Genomic DNA, 22,560 nt, shown 5'->3' on the forward strand with positions numbered 1-22,560 from the left:
AAGCTCTTTACGGTCCAACCATAGGCTCACAAGGCACTCCTGTATTAAATTACCCATTGGGCAATCAACCATTTAGTATATTTTCCTTAAGTGCAAGGATTGAGATTTTTTAAAATAATTTGTTACCTGCTAGGACGATTAAATGAACGAAAGAATGAATGCAATTATTAATATTCTCTAAAATATTATAGAGTCATAAATGAAATTCTATAACAATTAACTGTAAAATCCATCTCTTCAAACAGTTATGTCATTTTTTCATATCACCACTCCTGGAGGCACCTTTCTAATACTTCACTTTGCTCAACAAGACATTCTATTCTTTCTTTCAACACTTTTTGGCAAGCTACTTATTTCAGGGCGAGTTTGCTGACTAAGTAAATCCCCTCATCAGTTCCCAAATGTAATTTTCCCTTCTCCCATCATATGAAAACATCTTTCATTCATAGACTGCCAACAATTCACTCCTGTGATTCAACATTCATTTTCCTGTCTATATGTACACAACCTGAATGCTGTGTTAAAAGCTCCTATACATTATCAAGTATGTCTGAAACATGCTTTAAAGTCTCTAATAGCAACAAAGAAGACAGTTGGTTAACAATAATTTTTCATTATTATCAAGATTAATAATCTTGATTTATCTAATCAAGAAAATCAAGATTGAAAATCATTTACTGAGGAATAAATAATGTTATTAAGCTACATTAATAATTAACATAGCATTATCAAATGCAAATGAATGGTAGGCTGCAAAGCAATAAATGCATAGAAATACATTTATTATCAAGTAGATTTTGACAGACTAAAAAGTTTAAGGTTGTGACCCCAGGTCTCATATAACAGAGAGTTTTAGATATGATACCATTTTGATTATTGGTAAAGGGTACAAACTGGGGAAAATGTTCATTTTCATATAAACCTATGTATTCCAGTATTGCTGCCTGGAGACTCCCATGGACATAGCCCTGGCTGCAAAAAGACACGACTTAGCAACTGACACCAACGACAAAAGTAATAAACCTACGGACATAGAGATGAGAACAGAAATGTACCATTCCACCTACACATTTGGAAATAACTTTGGAAGACTACTGAGTTCAGTAGAGAAAACATCTCAGAAATTACAGAACAACCTTTAATGAGACTTATCTATGTAAAAGAGTAAGAAGAGCAAAAGTGTAACTTTTTTTTAAAGAAGACAACTGTATTACTTCTGAGTGTTGATTACAGCACAGGGATCATGTTTCCCAACACCACACTGTTTGTTTTCTAAAAAACTTGCCATCTGAGGCTACAACTTTAAAGGGATAAGTTCAGTTCAATCGCTCAGTCGTATCCAACTCTTTGCGACCCCATGAATCACAGCACGCCAGGCCTCCCTGTCCATCACCAACTCCCAGAGTTCACTCAAACTCATGTCCATTGAGTCGGTGATGCCATCCAGCCATCTCATCCTCTGTTGTCCCCTTCTCCTCCTGCCCCCAATCCCTCCCAGCATCAGGGTCTTTTCCAATGAGTCAACTCTTCACATGAGGTGGCCTAAGTATTGGAGTTTCAGCTTCAGCATCAGTCCTTCCAATGAACACCCAGGACTGATCTCCTTTAGGATGGACTGGTTGGATCTCCTTGCAGTCCAAGGGACTCTCAAGAGTCTTTTCCAACACCACAGTTCAGAAGCATTAATTCTTCGGTACTCAGCTTTCTTCACAGTCCAACTCTCGCATCCATTCATGACCACTGGAAAAACCATAGCCTTGACAAGACGGACCTTTGTTGGCAAAGTAATAACTCTGCTTTGAAATATGCTGTCTAGGTTGATCATAACTTTCCTTCCAAGGAGTAAGCGTCTTTTAATTTCATGGCTGCAATCACCATCTGCAGTGATTTTGGAGCCCCAAAAAATAAAGTCTGACACTGTTTGCACTGTTTCCCCATCTATTTCCCATGAAGGCATAGTAACACCCCCCACCCCCCAAAAAAAGATGTCCGTTTCATTATGGGGACTGGAATACAAAAGTAGGAAGTCAAGAAACAGCTGGAGTAACAGGCAAATTTGGCCTTGGAATACGGAATGAAGCAGGGCAAAGGCTAATAGAGTTTTGCCAAGAGAAAGCACTGGTCATAGCAAACACCTTCTTCCAACAACACAAGAGAAGACTCTACACATGGACATCACCAGATGGTCAACACTGAAATCAGACTGATTATATTCTTTGCAGCCAAAGATGGAGAAGCTCTAGCAGCAAAAACAAGACCGGGAGCTGACTGTGGCTAAGATCCTGAACTCCTTATTGCCAAATTCAGACTTAAATTGAAGAAAGTGGGGAAACCCACTAGATCATTCAGGTATGACCTAAATCAAATCCCTTATGACTATACAGTGGAAGTGAGAAATAGATTTAAGGGACTAGATCCGATAGATAGAGTGCCTGATGAACTATGGAATGAGGTTCGTGACACTGTACAGGAGACAGGGATCAAGACCATCCCCAAGAAAAAGAAATGCAAAAAAGCAAAATGGCTGTCGAGGAGGCCTTACAAATAGCTGTGAAAAGAAGAGAAGCAAAAAGCAAAGGAGAAAAGGAAAGATAGACGCATCTGAATGCAGAGTTCCAAAGAATAGCAAGAAGAGATAAGAAAGCCTTCTTCAGCGATCAATGCAAAGAAATAGAGGAAAACAACACAATGGGAAAGACTAGAGATCTCTTCAAGAAAATTAGAGATACCAAGGGAACATTTCATGCAAAGACGGGCTGGATAAAGGACAGAAATGGTATGGACCTTACAGAAGCAGAAGATATTAAGAAGAGGTGGCAAGAATACACAGAGGAACTGTACAAAAAAGATCTTCATGACCCAGATAAACACGATGATGTGATCACTGACCTAGAGCCAGACATCCTGGAATGTGAAGTTAAGAGAGCCTTAGGAAGCATCACTACAAACAAAGCTAGTGGAGGTGATGGAATTCCAGATAAGCTATTTCATATCATAAAAGATGATGCTGTGAAAGTTCTGAACTCAGTATGCCAGCAAATTTGGAAAACTCAGCAGTGGCCACAGGACTGGAAAAGATCAGTTTTCATTCCAATACCAAAGAGAGGCAATGCCAAAGAATGCTCAAACTACCACACAATTGCACTCATCTCACACGCTAGTAAAGTAATGCTTAAAATTCTCCAAGCCAGACTTCAGCAATACATGAACCGTGAACTTCCAGATGTTCAAGATGGTTTTAGAAAAGGCGGAGGAACCAGAGATCAAATTGCCAACATCAAATGGATCATCGAAAAAGCAAGAGAGTTTCAGAAAAACATCTATTTCTGCTTTATTGACTATGCCAAATTCTTTGAATGTGTGGATCACAATAAACCGTGGAAAATTCTGAAAGACATGGGAATACCAGACCACCTGACCTGCCTCTTGAGAAACCTGTATGCAGGTCAGGAAGCAACAGTTAGAACTGGACATGGAACAACAGACTGGTTCCAAATAGGAAAAGGAGTATGTCAAGGCTGTATATGGTCACCCTGCTTATTTAACTTATATGCAGAGTACATCATGAGACACGCTGGGCAGGAGGAAGCACAAGTTGGAACCAAAATTGCTGAGAAAAATATCGATAACCTCAGATATGCAGATGACAGCACCCTTACGGCAGAAAGTGAAGAGGAACTAAAGAGCTTCTTGATGAAAGTGAAATAGGAGAGTGAAAAAGTTGGCTTAAAGCTCAACATTTAGAAAACTAAGATCATGGCATCCAGTCCCATCACTTAATGAGTAATAGATGGGGAAACAGTAGAAATAGTGCTGACTTTATTTTGGGGGGCTCCAAATTCACTGCAGATGGTGATTGCAGCCATGAAATTAAAAGACACTTACTCCTTGGAAGGAAAGTTATGACCAACCTAGACAGCATATTAAAAAGCAGAGACATTATTTTGTCAACAAAGGTCCATCTAGTCAAGGCTATGGTTTTTCCAGTAGTCATGTATGGATGTGAGAGTTGGACTATAAAAAAAGCTGAGTGCAGAAGAATTGATGCTTTTGAACTGTGGTGTTGGAAAAGACTCTTGAGAGTCCCTTGGACTGCAAGGAGATCCAACCAGTCCATCCTAAAGGAGATCAGTCCTGGGTGTTCATTGGAAGGACTGATGTTGAAGCTGAAACTCCAATACTTTGGCCATCTGATGTGAAGAGCTGACTCATTTGAAAAGACCCTGATGTTGGGAAAGATTGAGGGCAGGAGGAGAAGGGTATTACAGAGGATGAGATGGTTGGATGGCATCACCGACTCAATGGACATGAGTTTGGGTGAACTCTGGGAGCTGGTGATGGACAGGGAGGCCTGGCGTGCTGTGGTTCATGGGGTTCCAGAGTTGGACACGACTGAGTGCCTGAAATGAACTGAATCACAGATTCTAACCAAGCTGTTGCCTAATATATTTTATATATCATATTCCTGATTACACTATTTTTAAACTCAAAAAAACACTCTTGTGATCCCATGAATTTGAGCCCATCAGACTCCCTTGTCCATGGGATTTGCAAGCAAGAATACTGAAGTGGGTTGTCATTTCCTTCTCCAGGGGATCTTCTGGACCCAAGAGGGAACCAAGGCTCCTGCATTGCAAGCAATTCTTTACTACTGAGCCACCAGGGAAACCCTGCTTGGTTTTTACTATTAATATCTAAAACTTACTCCACAAACTGAACACACTGAATTCCATCAGATCATGTTATGGGGGTGGACTTATATTTCTGTGATCTAATCATGTGTATTATCAGGGTTACACTCTTTTTTTGTTACTTATCGTGTGACAAGCAGAAGAGGGGAACAGACAATGAAATATACCAGAAAAATCCATCATCTAAAAGGGAACTAAAACAGCCTGGCAGCACAAGGAAGTTCCTTCACAAAACAAGCATCTTGGCCTTGTTATATATACACATTTTTATACTGTTTCATCTACAATCATTTTCCCAGAAGGGAACAGTGTTGTGTGTATAATGGTGAAGACCCCAAATTTTGGGATCAGACTGGTTTCAAATTCTGACTCCACCACCCTAGGTGAGCAACCAGTCAAGGAAGTAAACTTTACTGAGCCTCATTTTTCCATACTGATAGGCAGGGATGACAGCCATGCCTTCATTCTTAATGTAGAATCAAGTATGATGTGTGAGCACCGTGACAGCCCGTAACTTTATATGTTTAGACTTTATAATAATTATTATTCGAGATATTGATTCCTAGCCTTCAGATTCAGTATACATATTTGTATCCATATCTCATCATTTAATTATTTTTCATTATCAGTCTATATATGTATATATCTATACATATATAATATATTTAATAACTATGTGTGGTTATTAAAGGACTTTGTTCAATATATCAAATACAAAATGCTGAAAGGGTAATTTTGAATGTGGGGTCCTAAGAAAGAATGAGTTCCTGGGATGGAATGATGCTTAGCAAGAGAAATAGACCAAATACTGCAGTGCTCCTCTCGGGACACACTTAATCTAAATAAAAGTTGCCTTCATGATGCATCTACTAATTCCAAATTATTAGCTGATGAAAAGCAACAATCTTGTCAGAGAAATGCCCCTCCTCTCTGTGCAGTATCTAAACTTCTGCCCATCTCCCATTTTCTTTCTACATCTTTAGGTTTTGGCAATATACTAAGTTCATTAATTTAAGCAAATCCCAATTCCAAACTTAACACCAGATTGCTAAGGAAATGTTCACTTCTTTTCAAATATGAGGGAGAAAACAGATGAGTCTATCTCTCACAAGCGGTACAAGCCAGTTTACTTTAGTCAGACAACTTGCTAATTGAATGGTCTGGAAATACTGAAATTACTTCCCAATCCAGGCAACTGAAGTAGTTTAAAGTTACCCAGAGGTGTGCAGTTAACACTTACAAATGCATTTTAACACTTTGATATATGAACAAACACCATTTTAGTGAAGTTTCCGAGTAATAGAAGACTGCCTTTTAAGTCAAGCCTGAGTAAACAAACTCAGCTTTAGATCAGTAAGACTAAAAAGTGTACATTTTATATTTCCTTTATATAAGAAAGGAATTGAAGGCAGACACTTTTAACCTAACTAAAACCTAGTATATCTTTAGTGGAAGAAAACAATCACACGCTAACACAGAAAACAGAGAATGCATGTTACTGAAGTTTGGAGATTTAAATTTTGAGAAAGTACCTCATTAGCACCATCTGATGCCAAATAATCTTGAAACAGCCAAGTGTAGCCTGATTCACTCACTCATTGGCCCCATTTTCTTTTCAAATTCTACCAGGGATTGCTAATGACAAAAAAGGGCCTCGGTCACATGGGTGGAGAAAAAATAAAACCTAGCCTCTGTCTCCTCTTCTGCTAACAACCAGGAATGAGCAACCAAGTTGACATTGTTTTTCCATAATGGTGCATAAGTTATGACCATACATAACACACCTCAAAGAACCTGATGGTCATAGAAGCATATCTCTTATTATTTTCCTTGAAATTTTAAGCTAAATCAAGAGAGAGATAACATATTCCTTAAAGGATTTTTAAACTACTAAAAGGTCATATGTAACAATTTTATTACTTCTAAAATAATTTTCCTCACAGTAAAAGAAGAATCTATAGGGAATTCCCTGGCGGTCCCATGGTTAGGACTCTCTGTTTTCACTGCTGAGGGCCCAGGTTCAATCCCCAGTCAGGGAATCAGGTTTCCACAAGCTGTATGGCATAGTCAAAAATAATAAAATAAAAAAGAAGAATCCACAGAGTGTTTCAGGGATACAAACTTGGTCTCTTATATTTTTTAGCAGAACCTCTGTCAGACAGCAAGTTAGCCATGAGCCACTAGAAGCATCCAAGTCAGCTGCCATATCCAACAACTATTAACCAATGCTGCCCCAAACACAGCATCAGTACTCTAAAACGGTCAGGGGACCAGAAAAAATCCCCCACTGGCCGACTGGAAGGATTTGTGCCCCATTCTGGTACTCACGCACACCTCACACTAGCTATCATCATGTCCTTAGGTAACCTTTGTTTCATTGGGCTCCTTAAATGTTCATAAATATTCTATGAATACATATATCTAATTATAATAGGCTGAATTATAGGAAGAACATGCACATCACAGCCTCTGGTTATAAAACCTGCAGCTGTCAATTAAGACTGTCAATCAATGACCAGCTGGATTAAAAACTCTGCACCTCAGCGCTCTGGGCCGCTGCCTTCCTAGGCCTTGGCCTACCTCTCTCTTGAGGTGTTTTCTCTGTTCTCTCTTAATCTTCAATAAACTCTCTTGCAGCAGGTGAGAACTCAAGATTCTTCTTTGCGTTTTTACCAAGAACCAAGGCCCACGGAAGACGGGTCTCCTGACTTTCTTCCACCAACACCTCTTGCAAATAGCTGAGACAAAGTTCCAGACTCCGCGCTCCTTTCATGGCTGACTGTGGATAAGCTGTCCCTGGTTTTCAGGGCATGTACAGATGAGCTGAAACCGGCACAGGTGACCCATACCTCCAACTTGACACTTTCTGAAATCCAATCAAGGGCATTTTGAGAAAGTGTAACCATGAGCTACTATTTGCCAGAATTGCTTTAAAAATATGTTTTGTAATATGGGAGACTAACATGATCATTAAAAAAAAAAAAAAGGTCCCAGAAATATACTGTATTGTTACTACTCCCTATATGCCGCATATAAATCACTCGCTGGATATAAAAAATACATATTCCCACTTAAGGCAGAACCACAGTGCTCTGCTGACATTTGTTTGTATCCATTGGTGCTGCTTTTTAATGGTTCATTTATCTGTCAAACTAGGTGACAGGCATTAGGCCTACAGACTATTCAGCATGAAACTCACAATCCAAGAACCTTGTCTACCATTGTTTACCTTCTATACACTCTCCTCCTTTAATAAAATAAGTTAATTAAAGAAAATAAACAGATATTCTTTTCTGGCTCTAAGCCATGGACAGCTGTGAACACCAAAGAGGTAAGGTTCTTCTCTCGCTGAACTAAATCAGAAAGATATGCACAGTCATGCTGTTCAAAATATTGTTTTATATGTGGAACAACATTGCTGTAAGATGTTTGGAAGCCAAGTAAAATCACAGAAGTAAGGGAATTCGTAGCAGTCTGTTTTGGTTTAAGCAAAAAGAGATTGAGCTCCCCTATGAAGCAAGCAACATGACACCTTCTAGCATTAGAAATAGCCTTTTGGTTTTGCCATATATCAAAATGAATCTGCCACAGGTAATATATGGCAAAACCAATACAATATTGTAAAGTTAAATAAAATAAAATTAAAAAAAAAATTCCCACCAAGTAAAATACAACTCTCAAAAAAAAAAAAAAAAAAGAAATAGCCTTTTGGAAGGCTAAAAAGAGAAAGAGGAAAAAAAAAAAAAAAAAAGAGAAAGAGAGAGGCAATGGAGTGGGGATCAAAGCTATCTCCCTGTACACTACAGATAATCTTTTTTCCTCCTTTCCTTCAACAGCAAGATTGAAGGAAAGGGCTGAAGGTAAGAGGGAGAAGGGAGAAAGGAAACCATCGTAATCCAGAATTGTAAAGGAAGGAGGTGGCCTTTGATCTCCACAGGATGGCAACTTTATTGGCTATGCATAAGCAGTTTCCAACCAGCTGATCAACCAGGTATTAACACACAACACCCTTCCATGATCAGTAACCATGAAGTGAGTCATCTGTGAACAGCAGTCAAGCAGAAGGTTCATCTGCTACTAAATGACCACAAGCCCATGCCCAACCCAGAGAGGAAAAAGCAACCCCAGGGGAAATGATTGCTTCTCCACAGGCTCTTCCCTGATAAGCACCAATTATTTGCCTTGGGACCCAGAACAAAATCTTTCCTCAAGTGTGCATGAATGAGGATGGCATTCGTTTTTCAAAATACAACTTGCAATTGTGTGTTTCCACATCACCAAAAGTCATTGTTTTGACTTCTGTTCAGTCTCTATTTTTAAGCATGCCAGAAAATGCAGACATGATAAAGGCTGGATGCGAGCTGACTGAAGGTAAAGAATCACTGTCTTACCTAGTGATCTAAAAATCTGAATATCCTTTACTTAATGGCAGGATAAGAAAAGCCTCCCTTCCAAATTCTCAAGTGTTCAAACCACAGTCTTGTTTGGGTGGATTTGGTGGACGTGCTTTAAAATTAAACGATTGAACTATAATCTTTCTTCTTTTAAATCCTTCATTTCTCTCTTTCAACTAGGAAAGTGCACAGTGGTTAAGGGTTTTAGAATCAACTTGGTTCAAATCCCCTCTCATCTGTATCTCCTAACATCTCTATAATGTTATAACTATAAAACACGACTATAAAACACAGATAAAGAAATATTTTACTAATAACAGCACCTATGTCATAGGGTTCTTACAAGCATTAAACAAGATAATGGTGAATGTTCAACAAATGATAGTCATATCTTCATAGCAACAGTAATAGTCATCATCATAAAGTTTCTTAGGGTACCCCAGAATTTGAACATAATCTAGTTTTTTTTTATTATTATTATTTCTTTCTTTCACTTCACTGGTCTCCTCTAAGCAAAAACTGTGATACAGAACGTAAAGACTTAGCTTTTCACTCCACTAAATAAACTGAGGCAATCAACATTCTAAAGTCTTATTAAATTAGCAGCTTTAAAAAAAATTCTACGAATTCTTTAAAGATTTAGACTACTCCTTTGTTTCCAAATGATTCCATCTTCCAAACTATTCAGTTTTTTAAAAAAGTCTAGCTCTCTATATAGTTGTTAAACATACAGCATATACCTTGACATCAATTTTTCAAGAGTCCACTTTTCAGATTTGCTTTTTGTCCTACGGGTGGTCAGAGGGGTGCACTCAGATTTGGCTGCTCTATCTATTGCCACTCCTCCTCCTCCTATAGCTTAAAACTTAATTATAGATTAATTCTGAATCTGGTTCTTCTACTGTACTTCTCTAGACTTCTGCTTCTACTGGTTTTTTTTTTTCTTTATTATTACCAAATTTCTTAATTTATTTAAGATTACCTAAGGTCTAATTTTTGAGTAAAATTTTGATTTCCTTGTATTTTTCCAAGCATTCAAGACAGCTGTATTTTTGTTTCCAGAATTAAACATTTTTCAAAAGCCAGAAATTAACATGAGATTACTCTAGCATCTCTTATAAACATAGAAAATGATACATACTCAACTATTTACAATCTTCATTGGCAAGCTATTATTCTAAGTTTCCCAGCCAATTTTATATCTCTTGCCCAGTATTTTAAATTATACCTACTCCATGCAAAATAAATAAACAAACAAATAACTGTGATTACAGGTTTGAAGTTTAGCATTTCATATCACTAATTCACACAAGAATATTTCATTTGTCACGGTGAAGACTAAAGGAAAATTTCAGATAAACTTACTGTTCTGAGACATTTTCATTGCAATTATCTCATGTATTAGAGGGCCCATTATCGAGAAATCGTATGCTTTAAAAGATGTCACAGTGTTCAGGCAAGTATATTTAAAAGCTAACAAGTTTATTTTAAAATAAGAAATTACCAGAATTGCCAAAGAATCTTCCAGTTAGAGAGAGACCATAGACCCAGATAAGTGGATTACAGAGTGAAACTTTCCTAAAAAATTTCCCTCCCAATAAGAGAAAAAGACTCTCCCCCACCCCCCAAAAAGCAGAAAGATAGCACTAGTGAATTTCCACTTCATTTGAAGTTCAGATCTCATCATAAGTCTGAACTGAAATTCAACCACTTTTTTCACTTAAAAGCAGGTTGTAGCAAATGGAGTTGAGGAGAGTAGTCCATAAAGAAGGAAACAATGTTTAGAATCAGGTCCTGAGAGATCACACAGGTTGTTGTTTTTTTTTCCAGTGCTATTTCATCTGCTCCCCTCACCAAAAGTCTAGCTCTCCACAGAAAAGAAATGAGGTATACAAACATGAAAGAAACTCACTATAAAAAAGTATTTCTAAAGAAATACTTATTTTTTTCAAAATCTTGGTTTCCTAGAATAAAAAGTTATATATTGTAGCATTAGTGTAATAAAAGGCTACAAAAAGCAAACATATAATATTTGATTTTAAGTATGACATCAACACATCAACATGAAGTGTATAATCTGTTTGAAGAAAACTATTGGACTTTGTTAAGTTGGCAGCCAGGTTAAAAGAAAAAGAAAAAGAGAACTGACAACCAATAGATGCTTTTACAGGTTAAATCTTGTTGAAGGTACCTTAGCCCCTCGGTACACTTTGATTTATTTAAACTCACCACATTTCTCTTAAATACACTCCATTAACAAGTGATAGACTGTGATCTTAGGCTTGAGGCAAGATACGAAACACAGTCTTTCAAGAACTTCATTCATTCCCTGTCCAGATGTCTTGAGCACGCCCAACTTGACTTACTTATCTGAGTTCTGTGAAGGTTTACTCAAATCAATAGGATGGCTTTAGAATAGCACACTCTCATGAAATCTCCTCAGCAGACCAATAACTTGGACTCCCCAAGTTCAAATGCACAGCAGGAGTTAAAGTCAGCAGAAGAGCTACGAACAGCTTCAGGCTGAATATGAGAGAGCATCTCACAAGGACACAGCTCTGATCCTGCCAACAAAGTGATGACCACACCTATTAGAAAATTTAAGACTTATGAAAATCATCAGTGACTTCAGTGGAAAATTAACTTAGAAAAACAAAGCCAGAAATCATTTCAGGTCTAAATGATTTATATCTATTTAAACTACAAATCTCAGATACTAGGTACTCATCAAATTACAAAATCTGAGAGGACAGTACACACACTCCAAGATATTTCTCCAAGTGAAGACAGAGAATTTGCACGCTGAAGTGACCAGCTTTCAGTGATACCCTATTAGTGTGACCCTATCTTTAATCTACAGCCATGATAAAATGTCCCAACATATACAAACTCAGCTCAAACAGTGACTAATGACCATTAATCCTCCTATCTTCAGTAATCTGGCTCTCCAGTCATTTATCACACTGACACTTCACTTTACACACGTGAATAAACTTTAACTGAGAAGGTGAATCAACAAAAACCTCAAAGGTATCTGAAGCTGTAAATTACTAGGGGGAGACGCAGCAAACACAGACAAATAGAGAGATCAGATCTGAATGTTTCTGATTTGCATCCTCGCCAGGTCGTGAGGGTGGGGAACTTTTCAATCATTCAGACCTGCAAACTAAGAAGAAGAAAAAAAAAAAAAAAAAACCGAAACTACAGTAGAGAAAGGGGAAACTGAAGTAAGAAGAGGTGGCCCCAAAGAGTTGGTTTCATCTATTCATCTTCCACCGTGACATATATGAAAACTTCAGTTTTCTGTTTTCTTCAACGGAGTAACAATTTAATGAATTCCTCATTTAGTTTCATTGCAAAGGTTCCTTTTAGTCAGAAAGCATATCTCGTGGGCTGAAACTATTTTAAGGGTTTATTCGCTATCATTTGGCTGATGTATGTTTTTCTTTTACATATTTCCTTATGTAAAAGCCTTCTTCAAAATATAAACTATAGCCATAGACCACAAAAATCTCAAACTAACCTTTCAAAACTGTTTCATAATCACGGAAACTGAGTTACTCTAACCTACAGGCCTTGAGGCAACTTGAAGCTCAGTACAGGACTATAAAAAATTCCCTGAGGTGCAGTGCGTGTGTGTGTGTGTGTGTGTGTGTGTGTGTGGTGCAGTGTGAGTGTGTGTGTGGTGTGTTTTAAGGCCTGAAATTGGATCCTTGATTGAAACCAGAATCTACCAAAAAGAAAGAAAGAAAAGTTGAGTCGTGGCTCTGTTCCCCCATACTAAAAGTTTCTTAGGGAGTGTCAGAAAACTATTGGTAAGTGTAGATGCATTGTACACTCTTAAGGTCAGACGTACCCCACTGCAGCATCCTTCCAACGGTTCACATGAAGAGTTTCCATACTACATAATGAATCCCCCAAATCCTAAATCCAGCCTTCGGTTTTCCCTTGCCAATGAATATTCCCAGGCAACTAAGTGTTCCCTTTCTGATACTTGCAATCGCCTGTTTCCCTTCTAAACTCAGCCAGCCAGAGTGGCTAGTTTATATCCTACCGTAAGAAGGAGTTATTTCCTGAAGTTTCTTCAGCATCGAATTTAATTACAGACTTTGGTTACATAAAACAACTACTAATAACCCGTTTGCTCGGAAGAGGAGGGGCGAATAGCACGACCAGGTTCAGGAATCCTGACGGGTTTCTGGGCTGCCGCTCCCTGGGCGCACAGCTCCCTTCCCCAGGGACGCGGCCGAGCCAACGGACTGACTTTGGCTCATCCTCAGGGCCCAGGCTCACCGCCACCCGCTGCCTCTTCCACCCCGCGCTCAGACGTGCGTTTGCCCGGAGAGATCTGGGCGTGCCTCGAACTTGGCAAAAGGCCTAGGTCTGCGAAAAGGCTTGGAGGGTCCTGGGGGATGGGGGAATAAGGACAGCACAAAGTACCATCTAAGAACCCTTTCGTCTAAAACTCCTGCCAGGGGTCGGGCCCCTCCGGCCTTGGAAGGAAGCAGAGGTCGCCAAAATTCCGTTCGGGGTTGATTCGGGAAAGTGGAGAGGAGGCGTGCAAGGGGGGAATGAAGGGTGAAGAAAGACGACGCGGGGTTACCTGAACAGAGACATATTAATCCAAAGAGGTAAAAGTGAGCAGGCTCCGCGATCATTGTCCTCGGGTGGATCCTGCATACAGTCTCATGCCAAGAGGAGGGAGTAAAAATGAGGTCCCCAAATTTATGAAGCCACACACCACACACACTACACACAAAGGCTTAATATAAGCAACGTGGGTCAATCCGCCAGGAGTTTTCAGGGCAATTACTGGTCCACCTTTCCGGACGGTTGTCAATATCTCAGAGCCCTTTGCAGACTAAGGATTCCAAGGTTTGCCTTCTCTGGCGCCAGGGTTTCCGAGGCGGCTCGGCCACTTCCAAGGACCATCCAAAGCGAACAACAAAGAGCCGAAGCAGAAGAGCAGTTGTACGGTTTCCTTCCTCCTCGATCTCTCCAAGCCTCCCGGCGTGCGCCCCCACACTGTGCGCCCGAGCGCCGCGGCGAGGGCCGGCGCGGCGGCAAAGTTGGGGTGTGAGAACGGATTAGGGCGAGCCGAAAAGTGCTTCTCCGTCTATCGGCGAGCCCAGTCAACAGCTGGCCACCCGCGCCGGCGGCAAAGGCAGCGGCAGCACTTCTGGAGAGCAGGCACAGGGTGCCGGGGGTGTGCCTGGGTGACTCCGCGCGCTGGGGGCGAGCAAGGGGGCGGTGCGGCGACAGCGGTTCCCTGGGCGGGCCCTTGTTCCCATCACTTGGGGGATGCGGAGGGCACTAAGGACTGCAGCCGGTCCGCGGACACACTCACGCCTCCCGGGCGCTCCCAGCCCAGAGCTGCGCTCACCATCCCTCAGACCCCTCGCCGTTGGGGCGTGTGCGCAAAGCACCCCAAACTCTCCGCGGCTGGGACGCTGGAGCCCAAAGTTCCAAGCGGCGGCTGCCCGCAGCCCAGGCTTGTGGTAGCGGCAGGGAGGCAGCTCCCGGACCTCCCCGGGGTAGCGGAGAGGGGCGAGGAGCGTGCCGCTGCGGGTGGGAGTGACGGCCGCTGCGGCTCACCCGAGCTCCGCCGGGATCAGCAGCGTCTGAAGTTTCTGCTCTCACGCTGCCCCTTCTCTGGCTCGGTCGTTTGTGGGTTTCCCCCACCTTCCCCGCGGCTCCCAGTTTCCTCCCTCTCTTTCCCGGCCCGAGAACACTTAAAGGGGCCGCGCGGTCCTTTCCATGCGTCAGGTTACACTCTCCAGACGCCTCCCTGGCAAGTTCTGCTTGTTAATATTTCCATCCACGAGCCAGGGTGCCCGACTGCGCCCTCAGGTGAGAAATCAAATTGCTCAGGATCACAAATCCGAGCGAATGGGAACTTGCCTTGTTTCTCTTGCCACCCCTGGCTCCCCTGCACCTTTCTCCAAATGGAACCTCCCAGCCAAAGACTTCAAAAATCCTCCGGTCCAGCTTAACCTCTTCCCTACCGCTTCCAGGAGTTGGATGAACTCTCAGATAACTCTATCTTCACCCTTCCCTATTCCCATTAAAACAGAAAAAAAAAAAAAAGAAAGAAAGAAAAAAAATCAAATATGGGCAAACGAACCTTTGGGATAGGAAGCAGGGAAATAACTACGTAAAATGTATCAGGAGATGGGCACTGTATTACAAAAATCAGTTTATTTTACACTGTGGTTGTTGAGGCTTTTGTAGAAAGACTACCCACCTCCTTGAGGGGCGCAGGGGTGGGTCCTGGGGACTTTTTTTTTTTTTTTGTAACCAAATACCTCTCCTTCAACTTTATTGACTCTCAGTATCAGAATGCTAACCATGGGGAGGTAACTAAGGAAGAGGAAATATGCAAAAAACATCCTTGACTACTCTGGAGTTTGTGCTTATAGGAGAACCCATTCTGTGTTTCAAAACCAAAAGGTGTGGGCTTTAACATCCCATGCACCTCGCCCTAAAATACCAACCAACCAGCTATTATCTCTGTTACCAGACCAGATCTCCATTTTCCCTTCTGAAACAGAAACTCTTGAGATATTCACAAATCGAAAGCAAAACAAAACTATCACATTTGATGGATGTTATTGCATTCATTCATTCACTCATTCATTTTTCTTCCTTTCTTTTAAAAAACGCACTATACAAAAACCACCCAAGACATGGTGTGAAGTGAAGTGAAGTGAAAGTCACTCAGTGGTGTCCAACTCTTTGTGACCCCATGGACTGAATTCTCCAGGCCAGAATACTGCAGTGGGCAGCCGCTCCCTTCTCCAGGGGATCCTCCTCCCAACCCAGGAATCGAACCCAGGTCTCCCCATCACAGGTAGATTCTTTATCAGCTGAGCCACAAGGGAAGTTGCCTGGGTGCTAAGTCGCTTCGGTGGTGTCCAACTCTTTGCCACCTTATAGACTGTAGCCACGAGGCTTCTCTGTCCATGGGATTCTCCACACAAGAATACTGGAGGGGATTGCCATGTCCTTCTCCAAAGACATAGTGAGTGCCCAATAAATGGTAGATACTGGTACCAACACTTTGGCCATCTGATGCAAAGAGACAACTCATTGGAAAAGACCCTGATGCTGGGAAAGATTGAGGGCAAAAGAGAAGAAGGCGGCAGAGGATTAGATGGTTGGATGGCATCATTGACTCAATGAACACGAGTTTGACCAAACTCCCTGAGATAGTGAAGGGCAGGGGTGCCTGGCATAGTCCACGGGGTCACAAAGAGTCCGACAGGGTTTAGCAACTGAACAACAACAACAGCATTGGTATTGAGGGCTGTTATGTGCCTGTGCGTGCTAAGTCGCTTCAGGCACGTCCAACTCTTTCTGACCCTATGGACCGTAGCCTGCCAGGCTCCTCTGTCTATGGGATTCTCCAGGCAAGAATACTGGAATGGGTTGCCATGCCCTTCTCCAGGGGATTTTTCCGACTCAGGATGGAATCCATGTCTCTTATGTCTCCTGCATTGGCAGGCGGGTTCTTTACCACTGTTATACTTCTCAATAAATTATTATGTGCCAAGTTACTTGTAAGAAGTTCAAGATGCTTATTTGTCATCTATCAGGAAATACCAGAATCTGCTTTCAGTGGTTGACTCTGGGAAAGAGAAAGCATGATAGATGGAGAGATGGGAATGGATATATGCTTTTCTAAATACTGTTGTACATTTTTTAAAGTGAGCACATGCATTACCTAACAAAAGATACAGTTTTAAAAGTGAATCATACATTCATTTTAGTTGCTGATGGTACAACCAATGACCTTGGAGCAGGATTTTGTACAAAGAAACTCTGGTTCACAGCACCTATCTCTGAAAGTGAAAGATAGTTTAATCCTGAGAAAGCTGACTGAAAATTCAGTAAACAGGCTGGAGATAAGAATTCAAAGACTCTAGCCAAAACCTTTCCAGCAATAAAAAAAAAAAAAACAAGAATGTCCAGTAAATGCTGAAAAACATACATTGATTCAGGCTTTGTGAAAGGATACTTAGTGAGAAACATAGAATATGTCTTTTCTTTCTCCCCTTGGGCTAAAACCTGCTTTTAAGATAAGCTTACCTAGTAATAGAAAATAAATGACCTAAAGCATGGTACTTGAGAAAGAGAGAGAGGGAGAGAAATTCTTCAAATCCTCATAGTATCTGAGTGCATTTTTAAATAAAGATTTGAATTTAGTAAAGGATGTATGCTTTTAAATGTAAAGTAGAATATGTGTAAGAATCCCACATGTATTATTTCCCACAAGAATCCCACTTGGATCCCACAAGAATCCCACACTTGTATTGTCTTCCCAAGGTGAGTCTCCTGGTCTCCAGAAATTTGCTAAGGTTTTCAAATTTTCCTTTACCATTTATCTCATTGTCATTAAAAGGAAACCATATTAATACTCCCATTTATCCTTTTATTTCTCAACTTCAGTTAGCAACAACATCCTCCCACCCACCACCAGGCTCCTCTTTGCTACTCCTAGAGGCTATACTACTTGGGGGAGTCAGCAGAAAGAATCCTGTGGGAGCTAACTTTCGGCCAGCTGCCCATCCCCCCGCCCCCACCACCATGAGGGTCCTCATCACCAGCTTATATATGCTGATCCTCTCTGCTTTCCCTGCCTTATCCAAAGTGTACTTTTCTGTCAATTATATCAGTAAGGGTGGTACCTGAAGATAAGAATTTGTATTCAGAAGGTATAAAGACTCTGTAACAAGTCAAACTAATTGTACCTGAGAACTTCCATAACTTCTTTCACTCCCTCACTTACTCACACGAACAAACATAGTGAACATCATCTACATGCAGGAAACATTAAAGGGCTCTGAAGAGGCAAGATTCAAAGAGAAACCTATTCCTCAGGCTCTCAAAGCTCTTACACAGGGAGCTACACAGACTCCAGAGTGGAACCTATAGGAAGAATAAAAACTAGTGTCTCTGGGATAAATGACAGCTCTGTACATTTCTGGAAGTGGATGAATCATAGCAACTTGTCACCTTCCCATTTCTACTCCTGCACATTAAGTTACTAGGACAATGCATGAAATAATCATTGTGTCTATATGACTATGTGTGCAAATGTGTGTGTACACATGGACATGGTGCCCACAAATGGCAGGTCTTCAGGCAGCTCTGATACATAGAATAGAACCCTGACTCATTCCAGGCTGATTGGTTGGGAAACAAAGATCAGGGTAAGAAGAACATGTTGTAATTTGTACTCAGAAGCTCTATTCTGATCACCATGCTCTAAAGGAGTGGTGGATTCTCAGGTTCCATTTAGAGAATTCTGATCATTTGAAGCTTATGAAATTCAAGCTCTCTAAAATAAGAATTTCAAGGAAAGCCTGAAAGTAATACGTTCTAGTAGTCTTTTTAAATGAAGGCTTCCCTGGCAGCTCAGCTGGTAAAGAATCCACCTGCAATGCAGAAGACCCTGGTTCGATTCCTGGGTCGGGAAGATCCCCTGGAGAAGGAATAGGCTAACCACTCTAGTATTCTTGCCTGGAGAATCCCCATGGACAGAGGAGCCTGGCGGGCTACAGTCCACGGACTGTAGAATGGACTGGGTCAGACACGACTGAGAGACACAGTTCTGTAAATAGGAGCTTCCTTGACATTCAACATTCTAGAGCAGTAAAGAAATATTGAGTCAGTCTGATCTGATTTCATCTTTCACAGGGGTAGTTATAGGAACTCAGGAAATAACAAAACTCCCAGGATCTTTGTAGAGATTTCAGATATCAGTTACCCAAATCAGGAGGAGCCCAGTTGAATTCTTAAGGGAAATACAAACCACAACATTTCTCTCTCTTCCACCTTACCAGGAAGCCAGAAACCAGATGAAGCCTGAATTCTGATGAGAAGCAGCCTGATATTTACCAAGGCCAGGCTGCACAACCTCTCAGAGTACCACAGCTACATGAGCAACTTTTATACAAAATTGCCAAATAATCTGTGCTGTTTCTAGTATATAAACTGATGAACTACACTGAATATTTTAATAATTTAATATCTGAATATTTGGATTCAGTCTAAGTTTGGATATATAACAGAAGTCCCATTTAAGAAAGTAACCTAAAATAACCCCAATAAAGGAGAATAGACACATATCTGTTGGAACATCTACCATATTTTGAAACGCCCTGTCTCTGTAGTAAACATTGCTCAGTATAGGCCATGCTGCTCTTGTAGTAATGTCTCTAATCCCCCACTCCTAGAAATTAAAAGCTTCAGTTTTCCCCACTAAACAACTTATGATAGTTACCTACAGAAAACCCTATTTTTTTAAGTGCTCAATACTTATTGATTCTAAGTGCCATATGTGATATCAACAAGTCACATGTAATAAATCACATAGAGTTGGGTATAGATTTTATATGCAATAGTAGTTCAAGGAAAAAATAAATAATTTAGGATTAGAATAATGAAAGAGAAAGAAAAGAAAGGGAGGAAGGGGAAAGAAAGAAAAGAGAAAGAAAGGAAAAGAGGATACAAGGTAGAATTTTTAAATATGTGTAACTTTATTCTTGTTCATGAAAGAGCATAAAATTACCAGAATGTTTTCTTTTAAATGTGCGTAGGGCACATTTTAATGGCATTATTTTTGTTTGTTTACTTCTTTGCTATTTAGAATGGGTAATTATAGGCCCATAACCAGGAACCATAGGGATAAGAGATTCCCTGGGTTACCTGTCTTCACTTATTTAGAGATTTAATGGAGGGGAGGGGGGGAATAGTTCAAGTGCTAGTTTCTCAGTTGTATCTGACTCTTTGCAACCCTATAGACTATAATCCACCAGGCTCCTCTGACCATGGGATTTTCCAGGCAAGAATACTGGAGTGGGTAGTCATTCCCTCTCCAGAGGATCTTCCCAACCCAGGGATGCAACCCAGATCTCCTGCAGGCAGATTCTTTACCACCTGAGCCACCAGGGGAGGCTCCAAACCAGGAAACATAGGCAGAAGAGATTTCATGGTTTACCTGTCTTCACTTAGTGAAAGACTTAAGGCACTGTCAGGGTTTTCAATCTAGGAAAATGTGGAATAGAACTCCTTAGGCTTCACCTAATCACATGCTCCAGTGTCACTAAGGGTCTCTAAGTCTCATTTAAAAACATAAACTCTGATATACTAGAGTTCACTATGGAGTTACTGTGACTGTGCTTGCCTTTCTGCTTCTTAGCATCTTGGAGACATTGTAGATAATCTACAACTAGATGATCTATTGGACTTTCCTGGTGTCTCAGTGATAAAGAATCTGTTCTGCTAATGCAGGAGATGTAGGAGATACGAGTTTGATCCCTGGGTCAGCAAGATCCCCTAGAGTAGGAAATGGACACCCACTCCAGTATTCTTGCCTGGAAAATCCCATGGACAGAGAAGCCTGGTGGGCTACAATCCATGAGGTCACAAAAGAGTCAAACATGACTTAGCAACTAAACAACAAGATGCTGTATTGCTAAGTCCTTCTGATGGAACCTGGGACCCTAACTATTAGCAAAATGGGTCTCATTAGGGTTTAATCCTTTAATATTAACAGACAGTAAGTTTTTTTCAGATAAAGGAGAGGACACTGGGAAGTAGCATTGACTGAGGGCAACATTTGGGGCACTTTACAAATGTTATCTGATCTAATGCTCACCATGATCTCGTGAAGTAGTATTATCATCCTAATTTAGAAACAGGGATGAAAGAATAAATCATTAACTTGAAGTTCTAAGGCCCAGAAGCCATGGACCTTATATTTGAACCCATTTTGTTTTGAACCAAAATGCATGGCGGGGGGGGGGGGGGGAGGGGAAAGGCACTTTAGTTCAAACCAAGATGGTTCAAATACAAGCTTCTGCTCAAAACTCTCCAGTGGTTTACCATCTCACCTAAAGTGACAGCCTACTCTTTTCAGAAACCTACAAGGCTTCACAAGAGCTGCTCTCCCAATGTCCTGACAGCATCTCCTTCCCCATGTACTTGCCCCTGCTCACTTTGCTTCACCACAACAGTGTCTAAACTATTCCTAGAATGTTATCAGGCAACCACCAGCATGAGAGATTTTGCACTTGCTCTGGCTGGAACACTTAGCTCCACACATCAGCAAACCTACAGTCTTTCCTCTCTCAGGTTTTCATAAAATCACACCTCCTCAGAGAGGCTTTTTCTGACCACCAATTATAAAAGTACATCTTTATGTGATACCTTTTCATGCTTTGTTTTTCTGTTTTGTTTTGTTTGCTCCAGAGCACTTATCCCCATCTAAGACACTACATATGTCCTTATTTATTTTTATTGACTGACTCACTCCTCTTAAAATGTTCTATGAGGTCAGAGATTTTTATTCCCAGCATCCCAAACACTCTCTGGTAACTTGTCAGCACTCAGATGTTTGTTGAACGACTACATGAATGAATGAGTCTTGTTTCATTGTTTCTTAATATAATTTTTGGAAAAAATGCTTCCTTAACAAACCTATTTCTGTAGTTCTAAAGTATATTTTCTCAGATATATATGGTTCAATCATTTATCCACTTCAACTAACAGAGAACTAACATGAAGGTGAGAGACTGAGTTGATGTTTCTCAGTGGACTTCAGCGACTTGAAAGTCAAGGTTCTGACAAGTCGGCACATGCTGATTTGGGTCAGGTTATTTGAAAACAAAGAGATTGGAATCTGAGTTTAAAGTATATAACATTCAAACTGGAAGTGACCTTCACGATTAAATTTTCATAAATGAGAAACCTAAAGTTCAAAGGAACTGACTTTCCCCAAATTACACCTTTAGTTAGTGCTTTACTCAAAACTAGAACCCAGCCCTCTAAATCACTGGAGATTTGTTTCCACCAGAATAGGTTAATCAAAAATTCTTGGTCAAGATTCTCTAGATTTAGAATACTGTCTATCACTAGATGTGGTATAATACAATTCATATTATATTACTCCTATATTATATATAGAGTTTTACATATCTTCAGGAATATAAGAACCATAACTTTTTAAAATCCCCATTTCCTAATAGAATAAAACTAACAACAGCCAACATTTACCTAATATGATGTGCTAGAGGTACTGTTCTAAGAATTTTATGTATTCTAATTCATTTAAATTCTCAAAAGTGTATTAGTAGATCAATTACTACCTATTTCATACATGAGAAGATGTTGAACATTTAACTAACATGAGACTAAACACAGATTTGAACTTTGGCTCCCTGGATCTTATCCCCATGCTAGATTGTGAAATACTAATAAAAATTGCTGTTTAATATTTTTTCTATGGATTTGGTTCTAGCTTGAGGAAGCCATTGATGTGTAAATTTTGTTTTGTTCAATTAAAGATCTACTTTCATTCTGGAATAAAAAACTGAGTGACATGCACATGTATATTACTTCTGCTTCTATATGGAATTTAGGTGTTTAAATTTTATTTTATTTCTAAATCAATAACCTCAGATATGCAGATA

General features: G+C 40.4%; 1 protein-coding gene across 6 annotated transcripts in view; it reads right to left on the reverse strand.

The window, feature by feature from the left end:
- The window catches only part of ROBO1 (roundabout guidance receptor 1), a 1,292,670-nt gene that overhangs the window by 451,947 nt on the left and 818,163 nt on the right, over positions 1 to 22,560 (reverse strand). The window contains exon 1 of one of the 6 annotated variants that reach the window (XM_070790364.1): positions 13,689 to 15,159. The exons of the other annotated variants lie outside the window; for them this stretch is intronic. Within the exon in view, the coding sequence (XP_070646465.1) occupies positions 13,689 to 13,743 (55 nt within the window). The 5' untranslated portion in view covers positions 13,744 to 15,159. Of the gene's footprint in view, positions 1 to 13,688; positions 15,160 to 22,560 lie in introns of those variants that run through there. 6 annotated transcript variants of the gene reach the window in all.

The sequence above is a fragment of the Bos indicus genome, chromosome 1 (genome assembly GCF_029378745.1).
Source record: "Bos indicus isolate NIAB-ARS_2022 breed Sahiwal x Tharparkar chromosome 1, NIAB-ARS_B.indTharparkar_mat_pri_1.0, whole genome shotgun sequence".
NCBI lineage: Eukaryota > Metazoa > Chordata > Mammalia > Artiodactyla > Bovidae > Bos > Bos indicus.